Here is a 21,310-nt window from a genome sequence, read left to right on the forward strand (position 1 = left end):
TACATGGCCTAGTTTATTACAGTGAAAAATATTTGAAACTTTTCATCTCTTTTCCACCCTCCTGGATTTCTTTTTAATCTGAGGTACATTCTCCTTATTATCTCCCATCACATCTCCTTTACCTTTCCCACTTGAGTATCTCTCATGTCCCCAGTTTCTATCCCTCACCAGCTGAAACTAATGTCAGAAACCAATCTTTGATTTATGAACTAATTGAAATGAAATGAAATGAAAATCGCTTATTGTCACGAGTAGGCTTCAATGAAGTTACTGTGAAAAGCCCCTAGTCGCCACATTCCGGCGCCTGTCCGGGGAGGCTGGTACGGGAATCGAACCGTGTTGCTGACCTGCTTTGTCTGCTTTAAAAGCCAGCGATTTAGCTCGGTGAGCTAAACCAGCCCCTGGTTTACAATCATCTGCCATTTCTGCTGCTAATCTCAAGCTGCAGCCGCAGATACACACTTTACTTCCCACACACATTCATCACAGCCAATAAGATGGAGCGCCCCCATCCCATTGATGGGCTGGCTGGGACCAGAGGGCAGCTAGGGAGGGTGGCCGGGGGGGGGGGGGGGGGGGGGGGGGGGGGGGGGGGGGGGGAACACCCATATGACCCATGGCACTAAGTTCACAATGGACAGTCTGCAGCAGGCGCAGCTGTATGACTGCCTTGCAGGCTGCGGCAATGGTGTTCCATGCCCGCCCACCACGACCCCACAGCCCATCTCCTAGCCACCCCTGCTACTCCCTCTATCCTCCAACTCCGGCCAGCGGCACAACTGTCAGCAAACTGTGGCGAGGTTGGACACTTTCCGTGCCCCCCCCCCTCTCCTCCTCAGCAGCCACGACGCCTGTTACATGATCTTTGAAAGCACAAGTGAGCCTTGCCGTCTGGAACCTTGCTGGAGGCAGAGAATCGCGGAGCCCCCAGAGAATACCAGGTCAGGCCCGCTAATGATGTGCAAGCAGCGTTTACTGTACGTACGCTGTGGAACACATTCATGCCACTGTCGAGCCACCGGAGAATTGTGATTTGGCGTCCGCCACGATTTCAGGGTCAAAACCGATTGTCTCCCCAATTGCCTTTCCCGATTTGTGTCGGCCGGCAGAGAATCCCAACCTGTGTTGGGAGCACTGTGTACAGTTTGGGTCACCTTGTTTCAGAATGAGATAGTTGCATTAGAAGCAGTTCAGAGGAAGTTGACTCCCCGGAGAGGGGGTTATTCTCTGGGGAAAGGTTTGACAGGTTGGGACTGTGTCCATTGCAGTTTAGAAGAATGAGAGAGGATCTCATTGAAAAACAAGGTCCTGAGTGGAACTGACAGAAAAAATGCTGGGAGGATGTTTCCCCTTGTGACAGAGATTGGAACTGTAGAACAGTTAAAAAAATAAGGAGTTTCCCACAACCATTTCAATGTGCTCAACAAACTCATTTACCTTGTTCTGTATACTGCGCGCATTTAGGTACAACACCCTCAGTCCTGCATTGACCACCTCCCTTTTCACAGTTAGAACATAGAACATGACAGCGCAGTACAGGCCCTTCGGCCCTCGATGTTGCGCCGACCTGTGAAACCACTCTAAAGCCCATCTACACTATTCCCTTATCATCCATATGTTTATCCAATGACCATTTAAATGTCCTTAATGTTGGCGGGTCCATAACTGTTGCAGGCAGGTATTAAATGGGGCTGTTTAGCACAGGGCTAAATCGCTGGCTTTGAAAGCAGACCAAGTTGGCCAGCAAGTCGGTTCGATTCCCGTAACAGCCTCCCCGAACAGGCACCGGAATGTGGCGACTAGGGGCTTTTCACAGTAACTTCATTTGAAGTTGTGACAATAAGCGATTTTCATTCATTTCATTCATTCCACGCCCTTACTACTCTGAGTAAAGAACCTACCTCCGACATCTGTCCTATATCTATCTCCCCTCAATTTAAAGCTATGTCCCCTCGTGCTAGACATCACCATCCGAGGAAAAGGCTCTCACTGTCCACCCTATCTAATCCTCTGATCATCTTGTATGCCTCAATTAAGTCACCTTTTAACCTTCTTCTAACGAATACAGCCTTAAGTCCCTAAGCCTTTCCTCAGAAGATCTTCCCTCGATACCAGGCAACATCCTGGTAAATCTCCTCTGCACCCTTTCCAATGCTTCCACATCCTTCCTATAATGCGGAGACAAGAATTGCATGCAATACTCCAAATGCGGCCGCACCAGAGTTTTGTACAGCTGCAACATGACCTCATGGCTCCGAAACTCAATCTCTCTACCAATAAACGCTAACACACCATAGGCCTTCTGAACAACCCTATCAACCTGGGTGGCAACTTTCAGGGATCTATGTACATGGACACCAAGATCTCTCTGCTCATCCACACTACCAAGAATCTTCCCATTAGCCCAGTACTCTGTATTCCTGTGACTCCTTCCAAAACGAATCACCTCACACTTTCCTGCATTAAACTAAAGATTGTCACCTTTTTTGTTCTGCCTGAGGGTGATGTTGTTCGCTTATTTTTGTTCTCTATTTCCCCTTCAGTCATGACACCTAGTAAGCCAACACTGTGGTTCCCAACCCCTGGGTTCAATTCCAGCCTCGGTAACTGTCTGAGTGGAGTCTGCACATTCTCCCCGTGTCTGCGTGGGTTTCCTCCGGGTGCTCCGGTTTCCTCCCACAGTCCAAAGATGTGCGGGTTAGGTGGATTGGCCATGCTACAAATTGCCCCTTAGTGTCCAAAAGGATAGGTGGGGTTACGGGGATAGAGTGGAGACGTGGGTTTAAGTGCCCTTTCCAACGGACGGTGCAGATTGGATGAACCGAAAGGCCTTCTTCCACACTAAATTCTATGATCTACTGAACTAAAAATGTATTAAATCTTCAGGCTGGATTCCATTCCTTTCTCATCTGTTGCTGCAAGTGACTAATGTCCCCCCCCCCCCAGAATGAGATAAGAAATGGAAAGGGGGAGACATTGATTTGCTCCCAGATGTTGCCCAGAGGAGGAAGTTTCAGTCTGAAACTCATTGTCCAACCTCCACATTGTGACATCACAATGAGGCCCTGCCTGGATCAGCCAATAGGAGTTACGCTACTCCTTGATGACGTCCCGGGTTCCAGTGCGCAGTCCCGACGCGTGGACACGGGAGCCCCGCCCCCATCCGTTTCGCCCCACCCCTCCTCGAGACAACCACGCAACCGGCTGACGGCTAGGGCCAGAGAGAGAAACCACTCGGTCATCTTGCCCCCAGCCCTGGACTGCGCATGTCCAAGGGAGAGCGGAAACTGCGCATGTGTAGGGCAGCACCCACCCTTGACCTTTCTGCTGATGTCTTGGTCAATAGAAAGAATTGGCACCGGAAGGACTCTTGTCTTCCAACCAATCAGAGCACGGGCTTTGTGTAAATGAAAGATGATCTTCCCACAGGCTGAAACCTCTTCCTGTGTCCAACATCTGTGAGTAAAATACTTTCTTTTCTCCCCCTTTCCATTTATTTTCTCATTCTCACCTTCAATTGGTCACTTGCAGCAACTGAAGGGAAAGGAAGTGAATCCAGGGAGGGTGCAGACTCTGGAAAGCTTGGCCCAGGTCTCTCTCTCTCTCTTAAAGACATTGACATCCTTTGCTCCCTCAGTTTGACACATTTATTTGTCTGGCTAAAAGGATGGTCTCTTTCCTAATGTTCACAATTAAAGGGCTGATTTCCCCAGAAGATGGCTGACATTTAAGGGGTCAGTAAATTAATATTGGAGGGAGATCTGTCTAGTGATGTTACATGGAACATATTTCATATATTATTTATGGTTCTGTAATAAATACATTTGTTATCTTTTCTAGTAGTGTAATATTGCACTGTGGCTACGTTACATATTTCCAATCATCTCTTCCCTCAGAGGGTTGTTAGTCTCTGGATTTCTCTTCCACAGGGACCAGTGGAGTCTGGGGGTCACTGAATATATTCAAAGATAAGTTGGATTGATTTATGATTGAAGAGGGAGTGAAGAGTTATGGGGAGCAGGTTATAAAATTGAGAGAAAGGCAAGATGAAGAGGGATTTGTTCACTCGAGGATGAACAAAGAACAATACAGCACAGGAACAGGCCCTTCAGCCCTTCAAGCCCGTACCTGTCATGATAACACCCTTGGCCCAAACCCAAAAAAACAAAGCAGTGTGCATGGATCTGTCAATCAACCTGACTCAGCACCTTCAGGAGAATTGGGAGGGTGAATATAAGATACAGCTGAGAATGGAGGGAGAGTGTGTGGGATAGAGATTTACAGCTTTTGGGGAATGAGAGAGTAAAGAATGTTCCTGAGAAACTAGAATTGTCTCTTCTGAATTTCTACCCAGTGCTCTCAGTGATGTCTTTTGTGAATTATTTTTACAGGATATTAGAAGAGGAGGAATTACAGACAGATATCTCAGACATCACGTCTCGATCTGACAGAGTCGCTCCATTCCTTGGGACCTGAATATCATTGCCCTTTTAAAAAGGAGAATTATTTACTAGGTCTATCGACTTCAAAAGATTTCAAATATCAGTGTGACGGAAAAAGCACCGAGACACACACACACACACACGAGTGAGAGTGTTCCAGAGCACTGACTGGGAAAGAGCTTTAACCAGTTACACAGCCTGAAAAAAAATCACACATTCACAGCGAGGAGAGACCGGACACGTGTTCTGTTTGTGGACAAGGCTGTGACTAATTGTCCAACCTGGAGAAACGCAACAAGACTGAAAACATGAAGAAACCGTGGAAATGTGGGGACTGTGGAAAAGGATACAGATCCCCATCAGAACTGGAAATACATCGACGCATTCATACTGGGGAGAGGCCATTCACCTGCTCACAATGCGGGAAGGGATTTGATCGTTCATTCACCCTGGAGACACACCAGCGATTTCACACTGGGGAGAGACCATTCACCTGCTCTGAGTGTGGGAAGGGATTCACCATGTCATCACACCTGCGGACACACCAGCGAGTTCACACTGGGGAGAGGCCTTTCACCTGCTCTGAGTGTGGGACGGGATTCAGTCATTCATCCAGTCTGCAGATACACCAGCGAATTCACACCGGGGAGAGACCATTCACCTGTTCTCAGTGTGGGAAGGGATTTACTCGGTTAGACAACCTCCAGAAACACCAGCGGGTTCATACTGGGGAGAGACCCTTCGCCTGCTCTCAGTGTGGGAAGGGATTCACTCAGGTATCCCACCTATTGAAACACAAGCGAATTCACTCCGGGGAGAAGCCGTTCACCTGCTCTCAGTGTGGAAAGGGATTTGGTGATTTATCCACCCTACAGACACACCAGCGAGTTCACACTGGGGAGAAACCATTCACTTGCTCAGTGTGTGGAAGAGGATTCAGCCATTCAACCACACTGCAGAGACACCGGCGAGTTCACACTGGGGAGAAGCCGTTCATCTGCTCCGAGTGTGGTAAAGGATTCAGTGATTCATCCAACCTGCGGACACATAAGCGAGTTCATACTGGCGAGAGGCCATTCACCTGCTCGCAGTGTGGGAAGGGATTTACTCAGTTACCCCACCTGCGGATACACCAGCGAGTTCATACCGGGGAGAGGCCGTTCACCTGCTCTCAGTGTGGGAAGAGATTCACTCAGTTTTCCCACCTGCGGATACACCGGGCAGTTCACACTGGGGAGCGGCCATTCACCTGCTCTGAATGTGGGAAGGGATTCATCCAGTCATCCAGCCTGCTGATACACCAGCAGGTTCACACTGGGGAGAGGCCGTTCACCTGCTCTGAATGTGGGAAGGGATTCACTGATCCAGCCACCCTGCGGAAACACCGGCGAGTTCACACTGGGGAGAGACCGTTCACCTGCTCTCAGTGTGGGAAGGGATTCTGCGATTCCTCCACACTGAAGAGACACCAGCGAGTTCACACTGGAGAGAGGCCATTCATCTGCTCTAAATGTGGGAAGGGATTCATTGTTTCATCGCACTTGCTGAGACACCAACAAGTTCACAAGTGATTACAGGGGTTGGATTCTGCTGTACCTGTTTCTGTTGTCAATTGCATCAAGGACTGCATTTTGTTCTTTCTGAAAGTTGGACAATGGAGATGGCCAGCGGGCTTCTTTATGACTGACGTGGTATTCTCACGACTTTGCCTCCAGTGGGCTAATGCTTTTTGAAAATTGTTGCGAATACCTGGTTTCAGATTTCACAAGAATCACAGAGTGAAAGGGTGTTTAGAAGTTTGAAGATATTTAGTTCCCATTTCTGTTTGTAACTCTCTAAAGCATGCCATGTTGCCATGGGGATGGGCTGTGGTGGTTAAATTTTTTTTTTGTTTATTTTACCTGGATGTTTCTCACAGAAGGAAATTGTTGAGCTCTGGGGCAAGTTGGCTGTAGTAGTTTGAGTGATTGCATTAAAAGGGTAGCATGGTGGCATTGAGGATAGCTCAATTGCTTCACAGCTCCAGGGTCCCAGGTTCGATTCCCGGCTTGGGTCACTGTCTGTGCAGAGTCTGCACGTTCTCTCTGTGTCTGCGTGGGTTTCCTCCGGGTGCTCTGGTTTCTGCCACAGTCCAAAGATGTGCAGGTTAGGTGGATTGGCCATGATAAATTGACCTTAGTGTCCAAAATTGCCCTTAGTGTTGGGTGGGGTTACTGGATTATGGGGATAGGGTGGTGGTGTTGACCTCGGGTAGGGTGCTCTTTCCAAGAGCTGGTGCAGACTCGATGGGCCGAATGGCATCCTTCAGCACTGTAAATTCGATGAAAAGGTATGACGATAGGCAGGCAATCGCTAGCAGGTAACAAATTATTACATATGTACACCAAATATGGATTCATTTAAAAATCCAACAGGAAAAGTGATGCAACTGTGGCTAACAAAAAAAGTTAAAATTCCATTTGATCAAAGGAAGAGGCTCATAAAGTGGCCAAAATAGTAGTAAACCTGAGGATTGGGAAATTGTTTTAGAATTCAGCAAAGGGGCAGCACGGTGGCCTAGTGGTTAGCACAGCTGCCTCACGGCGCTGAGGTCCCAGGTTCGAATCCCGGCTCTGGGTCACAGTCCGTGTGGAGTTTGCACATTCTCCCCGTGTCTGTGTGGGTTTCACCCCCACAACCCAAAGATGTGCAGAGTAGATGGATTGGCCTCGATAAATTGCCCCTTAATTGGAAAAAATAATTGGGTAATCTAAATTTAAAAAAAAAAGAATTCAGCAAAGGAGGACCAAGAAACTGATAAAGAGAAAATAGAATATGAGAGCAAACAGGCGAGAAACATAAAAACCGACTGGAAAAGCTTCTATAGGAATGTGAAAAGGAAAAGATTAGCAAAGACCAATGTGGGTCCATTCCAGGCAGAGACAGGAGAGTTTATAATGGGGAATAAGGAAATGGCAGAGAAACTAAACAATGTGTGTCTGTCTTCACAGAGGAAGATATAGAAATCGTCCCCAAAACACCAGAGAACCAAGGGACCAGCGAGCACGAGGATCTGAAAGAGATTAGTATTAGTGAAAAAGTCGCACTGGAGAAATTAATGTGGTTGAAAGTTAATAAATCCCCAAAAGCTGATGCTCTACATCCCAGAGTGTTGAAAGAGGCGGCTGTAGAGATAGTGGATACATTGGTGATCATCTTTCAAAATTCTATAGATTCTGGAATGGTTCCTGCAGATTGGAAGGTGGTAAATGTAACCCCACTATTTAAGGAGGGAGAGAGAAAACGGGGAAACCACAGACCCATTAGCCTGACATCAGTAGGAGGGAAAATGCTACAATCTATTATAAAGGATGTAATAACAGACGAATTAGGAGCAGGAGTAGGCCACTCGGCCCCTCGAGCCTGCTCCACCATTCAATAAGTTCCCGGCTGATCTGATTGCAACCTCAACTCCACATTCCTGCTGACCCCCTGATAACCTTTCACCCCCTTGCTTATCAAGAATCGATCCAGCTCTGCCTTCAAAATATTCAAAGTCTCTGCTTCCACTGCCCTTTGAGGAAGAGAGGTCTGAGCCTCCAAATAATCCATTCTCCAGTGTGTTATTCAAACAGTATTCAAAATTGTATGAGGTATCTGAAGGTTCTAATGGTAGGCACAGGAGGTAAGGGACTGACCAGTGATGTGGGATTTAGAAATCCGCAAGTGTTCAAAACTGATCAAGTTGTGCCTCAAATAGGTGACAGGATCCCAGTGTGAGTCATCCCTGAACAGGCAGGCTTTGCCCCAAAATGGACCGGATTGTACAATATTGTCATGACCAGTGATACGTGCGAATGTGTCGCTATGAAAGGGGAGGGCCGATGGAAACACTGATCCCCAACTGAAGGTAGATAACCGGCTGAACCAGAGGTTGGCGATTGTTCTGAAAACCCGTTTGCTTCACGAATGCCCTTCCGGGGAAGGAACTCTGCCACCCCCACCTGGACTGGCCGACATGTGATTCCAGCCCCACAGCAATGTGGTTGACTCTTAACTAACCCCTCAAGTGGCAATTAGGGATGGACAATAAATGCTGGCCCAGCCTGCGATGAGTGAATAAAAAGAAAAATACTGGTATTGACCGGGATCTGGGCAATATTTCAATGGATAACTAAACTGGTGCAAGCACATTTTGAGGACATTACGAGCACGGTGAACAACGGGGAACTGGTGGATGTGGTGTATCTGGATTTCCAGAAGGCATTCGACAAGGTGCCGCACAAAAGACTGTTGCATAAGATGAAGGTGCACGACGTTACAGGTAACGTGTTAGCATGGATAGAGGATTGGTTAACTAACAGAAAGCAAAGAGTGTGGATAAATGGGTGTTTTTCTAGTTGGCGATCAGTTGGCTAGTGGTGTGCCTCAGGGATCAGTGTTGGGACCGCAACTATTTACAATTTACATAGATGATTTGGAGTTGGGGACCGAGTGTAATGTGTCAAAGTTCGCAGGTGACACTGAGATGAGTGGTAGAGTAAAGTGTGCAGAGGACACTGAAAGTCTGCACGGTAGCACAGTGGTTAGCACAGTTGCTCCCCAAAGGGTCGTGAATCTGTGGAATACCCGGCCCAGTGAAGCAGTTGAGGCTACCTCATGTTTTTAAGGCCAAGGGAGATGGATATTTGAACAGTAAAGGGTTACAGTGAGCAGGAGGGTAAGTGGAGCTGAGTCCACAAAAAGATCAGCCATGATTATATTGAATGGCGGAGCAGGCTCGGGGGGGGGGGGGGGGGGGGGGGCTGGATGGCCTACTCCTGCTCCTAGTTTTTACGTTCTTACATCCGTGTCGGGTTCAGACACAACAGCAGGCGCATAACCTCGAAGAGATAGGATGATAAGGTTGTAAAATATAAACAATTACTAACACCTGAATAACAGAACGCATTCGGTCAATGCAGGAGGAGAGATGTGCTGGTGAAATCTAACACCTGGTGACGACCAGGACTCTCTGTTTAAATTTTCAGACTAACCAACTAAAAGGATGGGGCGACAATGGCCATGGGGACTCGTGCCAGTATTCGGAACCTTAGAACATAGAACAGTACAGCACAGAACAGGCCCTTCGGCCCTCAATGTTGTGCCGAGCAATGATCACCTATTCAAACCCACGTATCCACCCTATACCCGTAACCCAACCCCTCCCCTTAACGTTACTTTTAGGACACTACGGGCAATTTAGCATGGCCAATCCACCTAACCCGCACATCTTTGGACTGTGGGAGGAAACCGGAGCACCCGGAGGAAACCCACGCACACACGGGGAGGACGTGCAGACTCCGCACAGACAGTGACCCAGCCGGGAACTGAACCTGGGACCCTGGAGCTGTGAAGCATTTATGCTAACCACCATGCTACCGTGCTGCCCTTGGGGTGACTGTGAGCAGACGAGAATGTAGACCTGTCACTGGAGTCACAGCAGATAGATAGATAGAACAGTACAGCACAGAACAGGCCCTTCAGCCCTCGATGTTGTGCCGAACATTGTCCGAAACCAAGATCAAGCTATCCCACTCCCTGCCATTCTGGTATGCTCCATGTGCGTATCCAATAACCGTTTGAAAGTTCCTAAAGTGTCCGACTCCACTATCACAGCAGGCAGTCCATTCCGCACCCTAACCACTCTCTGAGTAATGCAAGGGGAACGGAATTATACAGAGCCCCATAGTTCATATAATGTCACTGATTCGATATACATCCCAATAGCCCAAGACTGGAGCAAAGGTGGAACATACTTTAATGCACGGCTTCAAGTGTACCCGTGAAAAGACGGGGTATGCCTACGCTGTTCCACTGACTGCACATGTCGGCTGTGCTGAGGAAAGGAGGTGAGAAGAGCTGGCGGGTGTGTTTGCAGAATCATTTGCGGGCTCCCTGTTGGAACCCAGGCAACGGTTACCTATGGAAAAGGGGTGACAGTACGCGGGCAGTTTGAGGAGGGAGTACACCAGCGTTGTCCTTGTATGTGTGGCTTTCCCTCTCCTAGGATATCGCAACCCACAATGCTATTCATCCCACCAGCAAAACCGCTCTGCCCACCAGCAATTAATGGCCCGAGTATGGGATTATGCTGTTTGATAAGGGTGAAATATTGTATGACAACGTCAAGCCTGAAACTGTACCTGTGCTGATTAATATCTCCGAAATTCAAATGCTGGAATATTGCTCAGCGCAAGTGAGGAATAAGTATCGTTTGTTCAGTGTTATTCTCATGCAGCAAGATGCTGATGCCATGGGCGCCACGAGGTTTTCGAGGACATAGTGAATTTGGCAGGAGTAAGAGTGAAATAGTTAGTGATGTTCTCACCGGGTTTAATATGGGGGCCTCTGTCGCGAACTCGCCAGACAAACAAGGGTTAAATGGAAAGAATAGATTGACTTGGAGGAGTGATGAGGGAACTTCTACAACATAGAGCAGTACAGCACAGAACAGGCCCTTCGGCCCTCGATGTTGTGCCGAGCCATGATCACCCTACTCAAACCCACGTATCCACCCTATACCCGTAACCCAACAACCCCCCCCCCCCCCCCTTACTTTTTAGGACACTACGGGCAATTTAGCATGGCCAATCCACCTAACCCGCACATCTTTGGACTGTGGGAGGAAACCGGAGCACCCGGAGGAAACCCACGCACACACGGGGAGGACGTGCAGACTCCGCACAGACAGTGACCCAGCCGGGAATCGAACCTGGGACCCTGGAGCTGTGAAGCATTTATGCTAACCACCATGCTACCGTGCTGCCCGAGCAGAGAGAAACCAGGCGAAACGAGCCAACCTGGGTGAGGGAGTTGTGGGGGTACAGTTAGATGGGATCTCAGTGTTGGAAGCCCACGTCAAAACAATGAGCCATCTTAATGACAGAGAGCAAGAGGATGCCAAAAGGCTGAAGACCGGGACAACTATGTCATGCTTATGGTCAGTGGAAGGTGGGTCAAATATGACACAACCTTGATCAGATACAGAGGGGGAGGTGCCAGATTGGACAGACATGTAGCCCAGCTGGCCATGGGAAGGGGATACTGGGCAATTGTACTCTGAAGGGTCTTACCTGGGTAAACCCAGTAATCCCCGATTGTGAAATTGGTGAGGCAACCAGGATAGGGGTGGTCCTCATGATCCCCATAGTTTTCTGGGACACAGGGCCGTTCCCACTCCACCATTTGGAAAATATTGGAGTTGTGCGAGGCCTCCCTCTGTTACTATCTGATTGAGACTGCTGTCATACAAAAGGAACTATACGTTGTATAGAATCTCCCTCACTGGGTGTAAGCAGCAGGGTGGTATTACAGTGTGTCCTCACTCGGTGGGGAAGAGGAGCTGGATGAATGTGGATTCAATCACACTGAGGGTTGTGTCTCACAAATCGTCCCTCCAGCCATACCTTTCCCCAGAGCAGGTTCTGGTTGGGGGGGGGAGGGGAGGCAATACTGCGCCTCCATGACCCAAGAGTCACATTGTTCCACTAGTTTGCGATGCCCTATCCATATCCAAATCTTTGCTTTACACCCCAGTGACTACTATAGGGCTGGCCCGGATAGTCCCATGTTAAAATGATGAGGAGTTGAAGCCACCACTGCCTCAGATCAGCTTCATGAGCATTTACAGGATTATGAGAAGCCAAAGCGGTCTCCCTTCCCGCATTTAGCAGAGGTACTGAGGGTCGGCCAGTCAGTCAAACTCTGGAGCAGGATACAGACCGAGGGCTGCAAAGCCAGAGCTGGTGGGAGAGGATCTGGGATTGGGATATGAATGTGAACATCCACTCCTGAATTCAGATAATGTCACAAATACAAGTCAGCGTACAATTAATCCTGGCGCTGACATGGGGCATGATAGATCCTGTAGACGAGACACTTTGTGAAAGAAAGCCACAGCTACGATCAAAGAGAATCAGAAGGTGCTTATCTCAGAGGGACGTATTAACTTGGGACATATTAATTACATTTGAACGACTGGGATTCCTGAAATCACGTGACTGGCCAGCACGTCAGAGGCAGGGAATACTGGACAACTTTACAAAAGAGGGAGCAATGACGAACTAATAATGTTGGCGAATGGGACTAGGGCTATTCCATTACCTAAAGCGGGGATTGTTACAGTGGGCCAGAGGTAAAGGCACTTGCACTATATAAACTATATATTATGTATATACACACTAACAATGTACGATACTAATTAAAATGGAGTGTAACCGTTTGTGAAGCATCATGGGGTTTCGTTGACTTGACCACATTCCTGTGGTCTAGTTACACACAGCGAGAACAGCTCATTCAGCACGGCCTCTCTTTATCAGCCCCAGGCTGGGTAATTGGGTAATTACTAACTCCACCAGGCGGAAACCAGGTTAAGATAAGGTAGTCTTGTGATGTACCCAAGAAGACCCAAGGATGGTCGATAAGGTGTGTGTGAAACATCATGAGGAGGCCCCTGTTCATGAGCTGATTACGCAGCCCCATCATGCTTAGTTATTCAATTCATTGGATCAATATTTAACATATGTGTGGTGAATGTATAATATTAATCCACATTGTATATCACTGTGTCCCTGTGGGCTCCATCTGTGAGCCGTTGCGCGGCTCTGCCCACAGGGGGAGATGAGGAGCTTGTACAGGGCTCCACCCTTGGCTCCGCCCACAACTGGAAGTATAAAGTGCTGCGGTCTTGCGAGCCCGCCTTCAGTTCAGCTAGTCGCAGGCAGGCTCAGTTGTAAGTCAATTAAAGCCACAGTTTACTTCTACTCGTGTCTCTGAGTGAATTGATGGTCGCAGCAATATGTAATCTATAATCGTTAGTATTAGATTGTGTCCGGCCGGGATGGGCTGAGTAACTATAAATATTGATGATTTTCTTTGTTCAGTGGAGATGTACATGGTGAGCCCAGTGACTCGCTCCCCGCCGGTGTTAAATCAATAAACTGTTTGGCGATTGGAGCAAACCAGAGTGCTGAGTCATTCCCACTAACAACTGTGTGTGTGTGTAGCCATTAGCGTAATTAAGTGTTGTGCATTATAGTCTTTCTGTCTTTTTTCTTAAGTTAATAAATATTCTGTATGAATTGTTCTCTCAATGACTGGACTATTTCTCCCTGGTTCACATCTTTTTGCAGTTTACCAAATTGCAAATAAACACCATGACCAACCAGTGTTCCAGCTACCCTTCTGAGTTTCAGGAAACTCTCACATTTAACATCAGCGGGGATCTTAACAGTAAAGAATATTTGATTTTTCTGGACTTTTCATGATTAGATTGATGCGGGTTGACAAGCTCTTTATTTAGAATACCCAATTATTTTTTTTCCCAATTAAGGGCCAATTTAGCGTGGCCAATCCAACTACATAGAACAGTACAGCACAGAACAGGCCCTTCATGTTGTGCCGAGCCATGATCACCCTACTCAAACCTACGTATCCACACTATACCCGTAACCCAACAACGCCCCCCTTAACCTTACTTTTTGTAGGATACTACGGGCAATTTAGCATGGCCAATCCACCTAACCCGCACATCTTTGGACTGTGGGAGGAAACCGGAGCACCCGGAGGAAACCCACGCGCACACAGGGGGAGGACGTGCAGACTCCGCACAGACCGTGACCCAGCCGGGAATCGAACCTGGGACCCTGGAGCTGTGAAGCATTTATGCTAACCACCATGCTACCCTGCTGCCTTGCTACCTTGCACAACTTTGGGTTGTGGGGGTGAAACACACGCAGACACAGGGAGAATGTGCAAATTCCACACAGACAGTGACCCGGGCCGGGATCGATCCCAGGTTCGCAGCGCTGTGAGGCAGCAATGTCAATCACTGTGCCACCCCTTGGCAAGCTGTTTAACAGAAAGTGCGACCCTCTCAGGTAATTGGCAAAGGAGCCAGAGGGAAGATGAGATTTTATTTTATTTTTTGATGCAATGTGTTCTGATCTGTCTGAAAGCAGATCTTTCCAAAGGGTAAGAGGAAGAATTTGCAGGGCTGTGGGGAAAGAGCAGTTGGATGAATCAGAGAGTCCTTTCAAAGAGATAGCAGGGGCACGATGGGCTGAATGGACTCCCTTTGCAGTCTGTTAATCTGAGCCTCCTGCTTTTGTGCAGGTTAAAGCGGACAGATTTCATTGCAGCCTCTTCCCTGTTTATGTATTTAAAGAGACGGGTTTCTCTTTCGCTCTGAGTGACCGATATAACAATTGGTTGGAGGCCCATTTCCCAGTCAGTCCTCCAGCACCTTCCTGTCTCTCTATTAGTGCGACGCCCATGGCAGTTTCCCAACTGGGGCACAGGCCCCGTTATTCTCAGTCGCCTGCCTGTCATTGACACGAGCAATAGAGACAGAAAGGTGCACGAGGCTCAAATGGGAAGTCAGAACTTGTTACTTTAAACCAACACTTCAATATTTGTCAGTCAAATCTGTTATTTATGCTGGGGTGTTTATTATTAGATTTCGGCATTGGAGGCAAAGGGTGGGGCTTTTAAAGGGTAACTTTCCCTTTCTAACTTTGTATTGTCCGTAGTGTCAGCCGTGGCTCAGTGGGCAGCTCTCTCACCTCTGGGTCAGAAGGTTGTGGGTTCAAATCCCAGTCCAGGGACCTGAGGACAAAAATCACATCCGACATTCTTCCTCGCAGCACTGAGGGAGTGCTGCACTGTTTGAGTTTCCTTCTTTCAAATAAGATGTTAAACTGAGGCCCTGTCTGCCCCTCTCAGGTGGGTGTAAAAGTTCCCACAGCCGCTATTTTGAAGAAGAGCAGGGGAGTTATCCCCGGTGTCCTGGTCAATATTTATCCCTCAATCAACATCACTAAAAACAGATCATTGGCTCATTATCACATTGCTGTGTGGGATCTTGCTGTGTGTAAATAGGAAGTGGCTTCAAAACGATTTCATCAGCAGTCAAGCACTGTGGGACGTCTTGTGGTTGTGAAAGGCGCGATAGAAATGCAATTTTTAAATTGACTGGATAGTAAATTTAAAAAATTTGTTCAGTTGAAATGTTTAGCAGGGGTTAGCGCTGCAGCCTATCACGCTGAGGACAGGGATTTTATCGCGGCCCTCAGTAACTATGTGTGGAGTTTGCACGTTCTCCCTGTATCTGCGTGGGTCTCACCCCCACAACCCAAAGATGTGCAGGATAGGTGGATTGGCCATGCTAAATTGTCCCTTAATTGGAAAAAATAATTGGGTACTCTAAATTTTTTTTTTTTAAATTTAAATGCTTACTGAACAACTTTAGGACATTGACTTTTACAACTTCTTGTGGGTGATCAGTCTGTAGAAGCGTCACCCTTTGTTGAAGTCAGATTCAGAAAGAAGGTTTTTATACAAAAGGTATCCATTGGTTTAGATACCTGGAAAAAGGCAATTTGTCGGAATAGAGAGTGCATAAACAATGCTTGTGATTTTATAAGCTAAAAATTACTAATATCAGAAAGGACAGACATCTAATTTTTAAAAAAGTTATGCAGGCGGCATGTGGCGCAGTGGTTAGCACTGGGACTGCGGCGCTGAGGACCCCGGTTCAAATCCCGGCCCTGAGTCACTGTCTGTGTGGAGTTTACACATTCTCCCCGTGTCTGCGTGGGTTTCACCCCCACAACCCAAAGATGTGCAGGCTAGGTGGATTGGCCACGCTAAATTGCCCCTTAATTGGAAATGAAAAATAATTGGCTGCTCTAAATTTATATAAAAAAAGATGTTCCACAAAATGGCTGTTAGCTGAGTTAGCCACATTCCTGAACAACCATTTCACAAGTTAAGTCACAAACTGGTATAAATAACAAGACATTGAATGGGAAACAGACATGGGAGATTCTAGGGAGACAGGCACAGAGAAATACAAGGATCATTATTCATCCTCGCCAGCCCAAGGTCGCCAATGCAGACAAGAGGGATAACTTCAACAGTTAGTATGAGTGACTTCTTCATGAAGTCAGGAGGCAGTAAGGTACCAACCCACTTTACATAATGTCAAATTTAATTGGATATATATCTAATGTATGTAATCTATAATCAGTATTGGACAAGGTCCGACTGAAATGGGCTGTGCATCTGTTTTGAAAAATGTATAAGAATGGATGTTTTCCTCTGTTCAGTGGAGAGATGGTCTGGGTCTTTATCAGATGGCATCTCCCCACCGGCGAAATAAACTGAGGACCAGCAGCCCTGGGCATTGAGTGATTTATTTGAGATCCTCTCCCGCTAACACTCTCTCTGGCTCCTTCTTTGACAGTAATTCTTGTGGCATTCAGCCTCGAGAGTCTGGCTCCTGCTGTGACAGTAATTTCTTTCGAACTCTCCTTCAGCAAGGAAGGCCTTCGGAAAATACTTTTATACCCAAAGTGACCATTACCTCACGTCAGAGATGGGCCTGTTGTAACATGACAATTGGTCAATTTGGCCACTTGATTAATTTAATTGGATCCCCAATTACTGACGCCGCCTTCTCTCATTATCGCAGACAGGAATACAATAGAACTGTTTCATATTATCCCTTTATCTGATTCTATACAATCCCTTATTCATACAGTTTCAAATGTTGAGGCCAATCAGAGCTTGAAGGTCTCTCTTGCCAGTATGCTTATCTTCATTACACATTCTTTTAATACCCAGCAATTAAGCTTTTAAATTTACAGCAAATAAAACTCGGGGCTCGATCTAATGGCAGTGACGTGCTGGGCAAGCCAGTTAGATCGCGGGAGAGTCTGAAATCGGTAAGCACGCCAATTGGTTACCGATCCAACTGGCCCGCTCCTGTTGCCGAGATCTGGATCTAATTAAGGCCAATCTCTATTCTTCTAACAGGAAGGACCCCCTATCTAACGTCCTTCCGTAATTAACCGGTTTCCCAGAGAACGGTCACCCGGGCGCAGAGCGTGACTGGTCGGCACAAATGTGGACCAGGTATGTTACCTGAGGGGTCTCCCAGGATATTGGAGACCCTGAGTGGTCAGGGCCTCCCCCCTGACCCTCCTCCTAGAACATGGATACCTTGGCAGTGCCAGACTGGCACCTTGGGATGCAAACTTGGGTATATCAAACTCTGCCCACTTACGAAGATCACTCATAAAGACGGAGTCTTGTATTTGTGCAACAACCATGTCTTTCTCTCCATTTCAAATCCCCTGTGAAAATCCAAACACAGCGTATCATGAAAGTATTAGATTTAAAACAGAATGACTTCTTGTGATTTGGGATTCACTGCCTGACAATGGTGCAGGAAGTCAATTCTACTGTAACTTTCAAAAGGGAACTGGACAGATTCTGCAGGAAAAGAAACTTGCAGGGTGATGGGACTAATTAAATAGTTAATGCAAAGAGCCAGCATGGGACCGATGGACAGAACGGCCTCCATCTGTGCTCTCTGAACCTCGTTTGTATTTGACGAAAGTGGGAAAAACCTGGAACCCACTTCCTACGAAAGGGGGTAGAAGCAGAGATGATGGACTCTTTCCCAAAGGAGGTTGGATGGGCACTAGAGGGAAATAAACCAACAGGAATATGGGGATAGAACGGGGCAATGGTTTGATCGACAGAGATCTACAAGTTGTGAATGTTTGGAATTCTCCACCCCAGAGGGATGTGGAAGCTCAGTCATTGTGTTTAAAGCAGAGACTGACAGATTTCTAAATACCAATAACACAAAGGGATATGGGGATAGTGGGGGGAAAAAGGCATTGAACGGGATGATTGGCCATGATCGTATTGAATGGTGATGTATTGTACAGGACAATGGTTGGGCTGAATGGCCAACTCCTGCTCCTATGTTCCAATGATACAAAGATAGATAGGAAAGCAAATTGTGAAGAGGACATAAGGAGGTTAAAAAGATATGTGTGAAATCAGTGGGATAAGATGTGGAGTATAATGTGGAAAATGTGTAATTGTCTATGTTGACCAGAAGAATAAAAAAGCTAATTATCTGCATGGTGAGAGATTGCAGAGCTCTGAGACTCAGAGGGATCTGGGTGTCCAGGAGCATGAATCACAAAAGGTGAGTGTACAGGAACAGCAAGTAATTAGGAAAGCTAATAGAATGTTATTGTTTATTGTGAGGGGAATTGAATACAAAAGTAGGGAGGTTATGCTTCAGTTATACAGGACATTGGTGAGACCACATCTGGAGCACTGTGTACAGTATTGCTCTCATTTAAGGAATTATGTCAATGTGGTGGAAGCAGTTCAGAGAAGGTTTACTGGACTCATACCTGGAATTGGAGGCTGGTCTTATGAGGAATGATTGGACAGGCTGGGCTTGTGTCCGATGGAGTTTAGGTGACTTGATTGAACCGTATAAGATCCTGAGGGGCCTCAACAGGGTGGATGTGGAAAGGATGTTTCCTCTTGTGGGAGAATCTGGAAATTGGACTCACTTTAAAAGTAAGATGGTAGATGAGAACTTTTTTCTCTCAGAGGGTCGTGAGTCTTCGGAACTGGAGATATTCTTGCTAAGCAAGGGGGTGAATGGTTATCAGGGGTAGGCAGGAATAAGACCATAAGAAACAGGAACAGGAGTAGGCTGTTCGGCCATTCGAGTTTGCTCCACCTCTCAACAGGATCATGGCTGATCCGACATTTCTCACATCCACTTTCCTGCCCTTTCCCCGTAGGCCTTGATTCTCTCACTGATCAAGAATCTGTCTGAGCCTTAAATATACACAAGGACTCTGTCCCCACAACTGTCAGTTCCAAAGAATCTCAACTTTCAGAGAAGAAATTCCCCCTCATCTGTGTTAAATTGACATCTCTTTATTCTGAGGCGATGCCCTGTGGTCCGAGACCCTCCCATGAGGGGAAACATCCTCTCAGCATTTACCCTGTGAAGCCCCTTAAGAATCCTGTCTGTTTCAATGAGATCACCTCTCATTGTTCTAAATTCCAATGAGTAGAGTCCCAACCTGTTTAACCTTTGCCCCGAAGATAATCCCTCCATATCGGGATCAAAAATAAGGTGAATGAGTTGATGGCGCAAATCATCATGAATGACTGATTTAGTGGCCGTTACTGAAACATGGTTAAAGGATGGTCACAACTGGGAGTTAAATATCCGAGGGTATCAAACTATTCGGAAGGACAGAGTGAATGGTAAGGGAGGTGGTGTTGCTCTGTTATTTAAGGATGACATCCGGACAATAGTAAGGGATGGCATCGGTGTTATGGAGGATAAGGTTGAATCCATTTGGGTGGAAATCAGGAATAGTAAGGTGAAAAAGTAATTGACAGGAGTAGTCTATAGGCCACCAAATAGTAACATTATGGCGGGGCAGGCAATAAACAAAGAAATAACGGATGCATATAGAAATGGTACAGCAGTTATCATGGGGGATTTTAATCCACATGTCGATTGGTTTAACCAGGTCGGTCAAGGCAGCCTTGAGGAGGAGTTTATAGAATGTATCCGCGATAGTTTCCTAGAACAGTATGTAATGGAACCTACGAGGGAACAAGCGGTCCTAGATCTTGCCCTGTGTAATGAGACAGGATTGATTCATGATCTCATATTTAGGGATCCTCTCGGAAGGAGCAATCACAATATGGTGGAATTTAAAATACAGATGGAGGGTCAGAAGGTAAAATCAAACACTCGTGTTTTGTGCTTAAACAAAGGAGATTACAATGGGTTTATACAATGGGTTTATACAAACAAAAAAGAAGGACGGTAGAAAGAAGGACAATCGACCGTGGATATCTAAGGAAATAAGGGAGAGTATCAAATTGAAGGAAAAAGCATACAAAATGGCAAAGATTAGTGGGAGACTAGAGGACTGGGAAATCTTTCGGGGGCAACAGAAAGCTACTAAAAAAGCTATAAAGAAGAGTAAGATAGATTATGAGAGTAAACTTTCAGAATATAAAAACAGATAGTAACAGTTTCTACAAATATATAAAACAAAAAAAAAGTGGCTAAGGTAAATATTGGTCCTTTAGAGGATGAGAAAGGAGTTTTAATAATGGGAGATGAGGAAATGGCGGAGGAACTGAACAGGTTTTTTGGGTCGGTCTTCACAGTGGAAGACACAAATAACATGCCAGTGACTGATAGAAATGAGGCTATGACAGGTGAGGACCTTGAGAGGATTGTTATCACTAAGGAGGTAGTGATGAGCAAGCTAATGGGGCTAAAGGTAGACAAGTCTCTTGGCCTTGATGGAATGCATCCCAGAGTGCTAAAAGAGATGGCTAGGGAAATTGCAAATTCACCAGTGATAATTTACTAAAATTCACTAGACTCTGGCGTGGTCCCGGTGGATTGGAAATTAGCAAACGTGACACCACTGTTTAAAAAAGGAGGTAGGCAGAGAGCGGGTAATTATAGGCCTGTGAGCTTAACTTCGATAGTAGGGAAGATGCTGGAATCTATCATCAAGGAAGAAATAGCGAGGCATCTGGTTAGAAATTGTCCCATTGGGCAGACACAGCATGGGTTCATAAAGGGCAGGTCGTGCCTAACTAATTTAGTGGAATTTTTTGAGGACATTACCAGTGAGGTAGATAACGGGGAGCCAATGGATGTGGTATATCTGGATTTCCAGAAAGCCTTTGACAAGGTGCCACACAAAAGGTTGTTGCATAAGATAAAGATGCATGGCATTAAGGGTAAAGTATTAGCATGGATAGAGGATTGGTTAATTAATAGAAAGCAAAGAGTGGGGATTAATGGGTGTTTCTCTGGTTGGCAATCAGTAGCTAGTGGTGTCCGTCAGGGATCAGTGTTGGGCCCACAATTGTTCACAATTTACACAGATGGTTTGGAGTTGGGGACCAAGGGCAATGTGTCCAAGTTTGCAGATGACACTAAGATGAGTGGTAAAGCGAAAAGTGCAGAGGATACTGGA

At 46.6% G+C, this 21,310-nt stretch overlaps 1 protein-coding gene across 1 annotated transcript in view; it reads left to right on the forward strand.

Annotated features, from left to right (window-relative positions):
* The first annotated feature begins 3,231 nt into the window (after positions 1–3,231).
* The window catches only part of LOC119952238 (oocyte zinc finger protein XlCOF6-like), a 43,608-nt gene continuing 25,529 nt past the window's right edge, over positions 3,232–21,310 (forward strand). Inside the window, exons 1-2 of the mRNA XM_038775891.1 lie at positions 3,232–3,458; positions 4,392–5,971. Coding sequence (XP_038631819.1) covers positions 4,751–5,971 — 1,221 coding nt within the window. The 5' untranslated portion in view covers positions 3,232–3,458; positions 4,392–4,750. The remainder of the gene's footprint in view (positions 3,459–4,391; positions 5,972–21,310) is intronic.

The sequence above is a fragment of the Scyliorhinus canicula genome, chromosome 17 (genome assembly GCF_902713615.1).
Source record: "Scyliorhinus canicula chromosome 17, sScyCan1.1, whole genome shotgun sequence".
In the NCBI taxonomy this organism is placed as follows: Eukaryota; Metazoa; Chordata; class Chondrichthyes; order Carcharhiniformes; family Scyliorhinidae; genus Scyliorhinus; species Scyliorhinus canicula.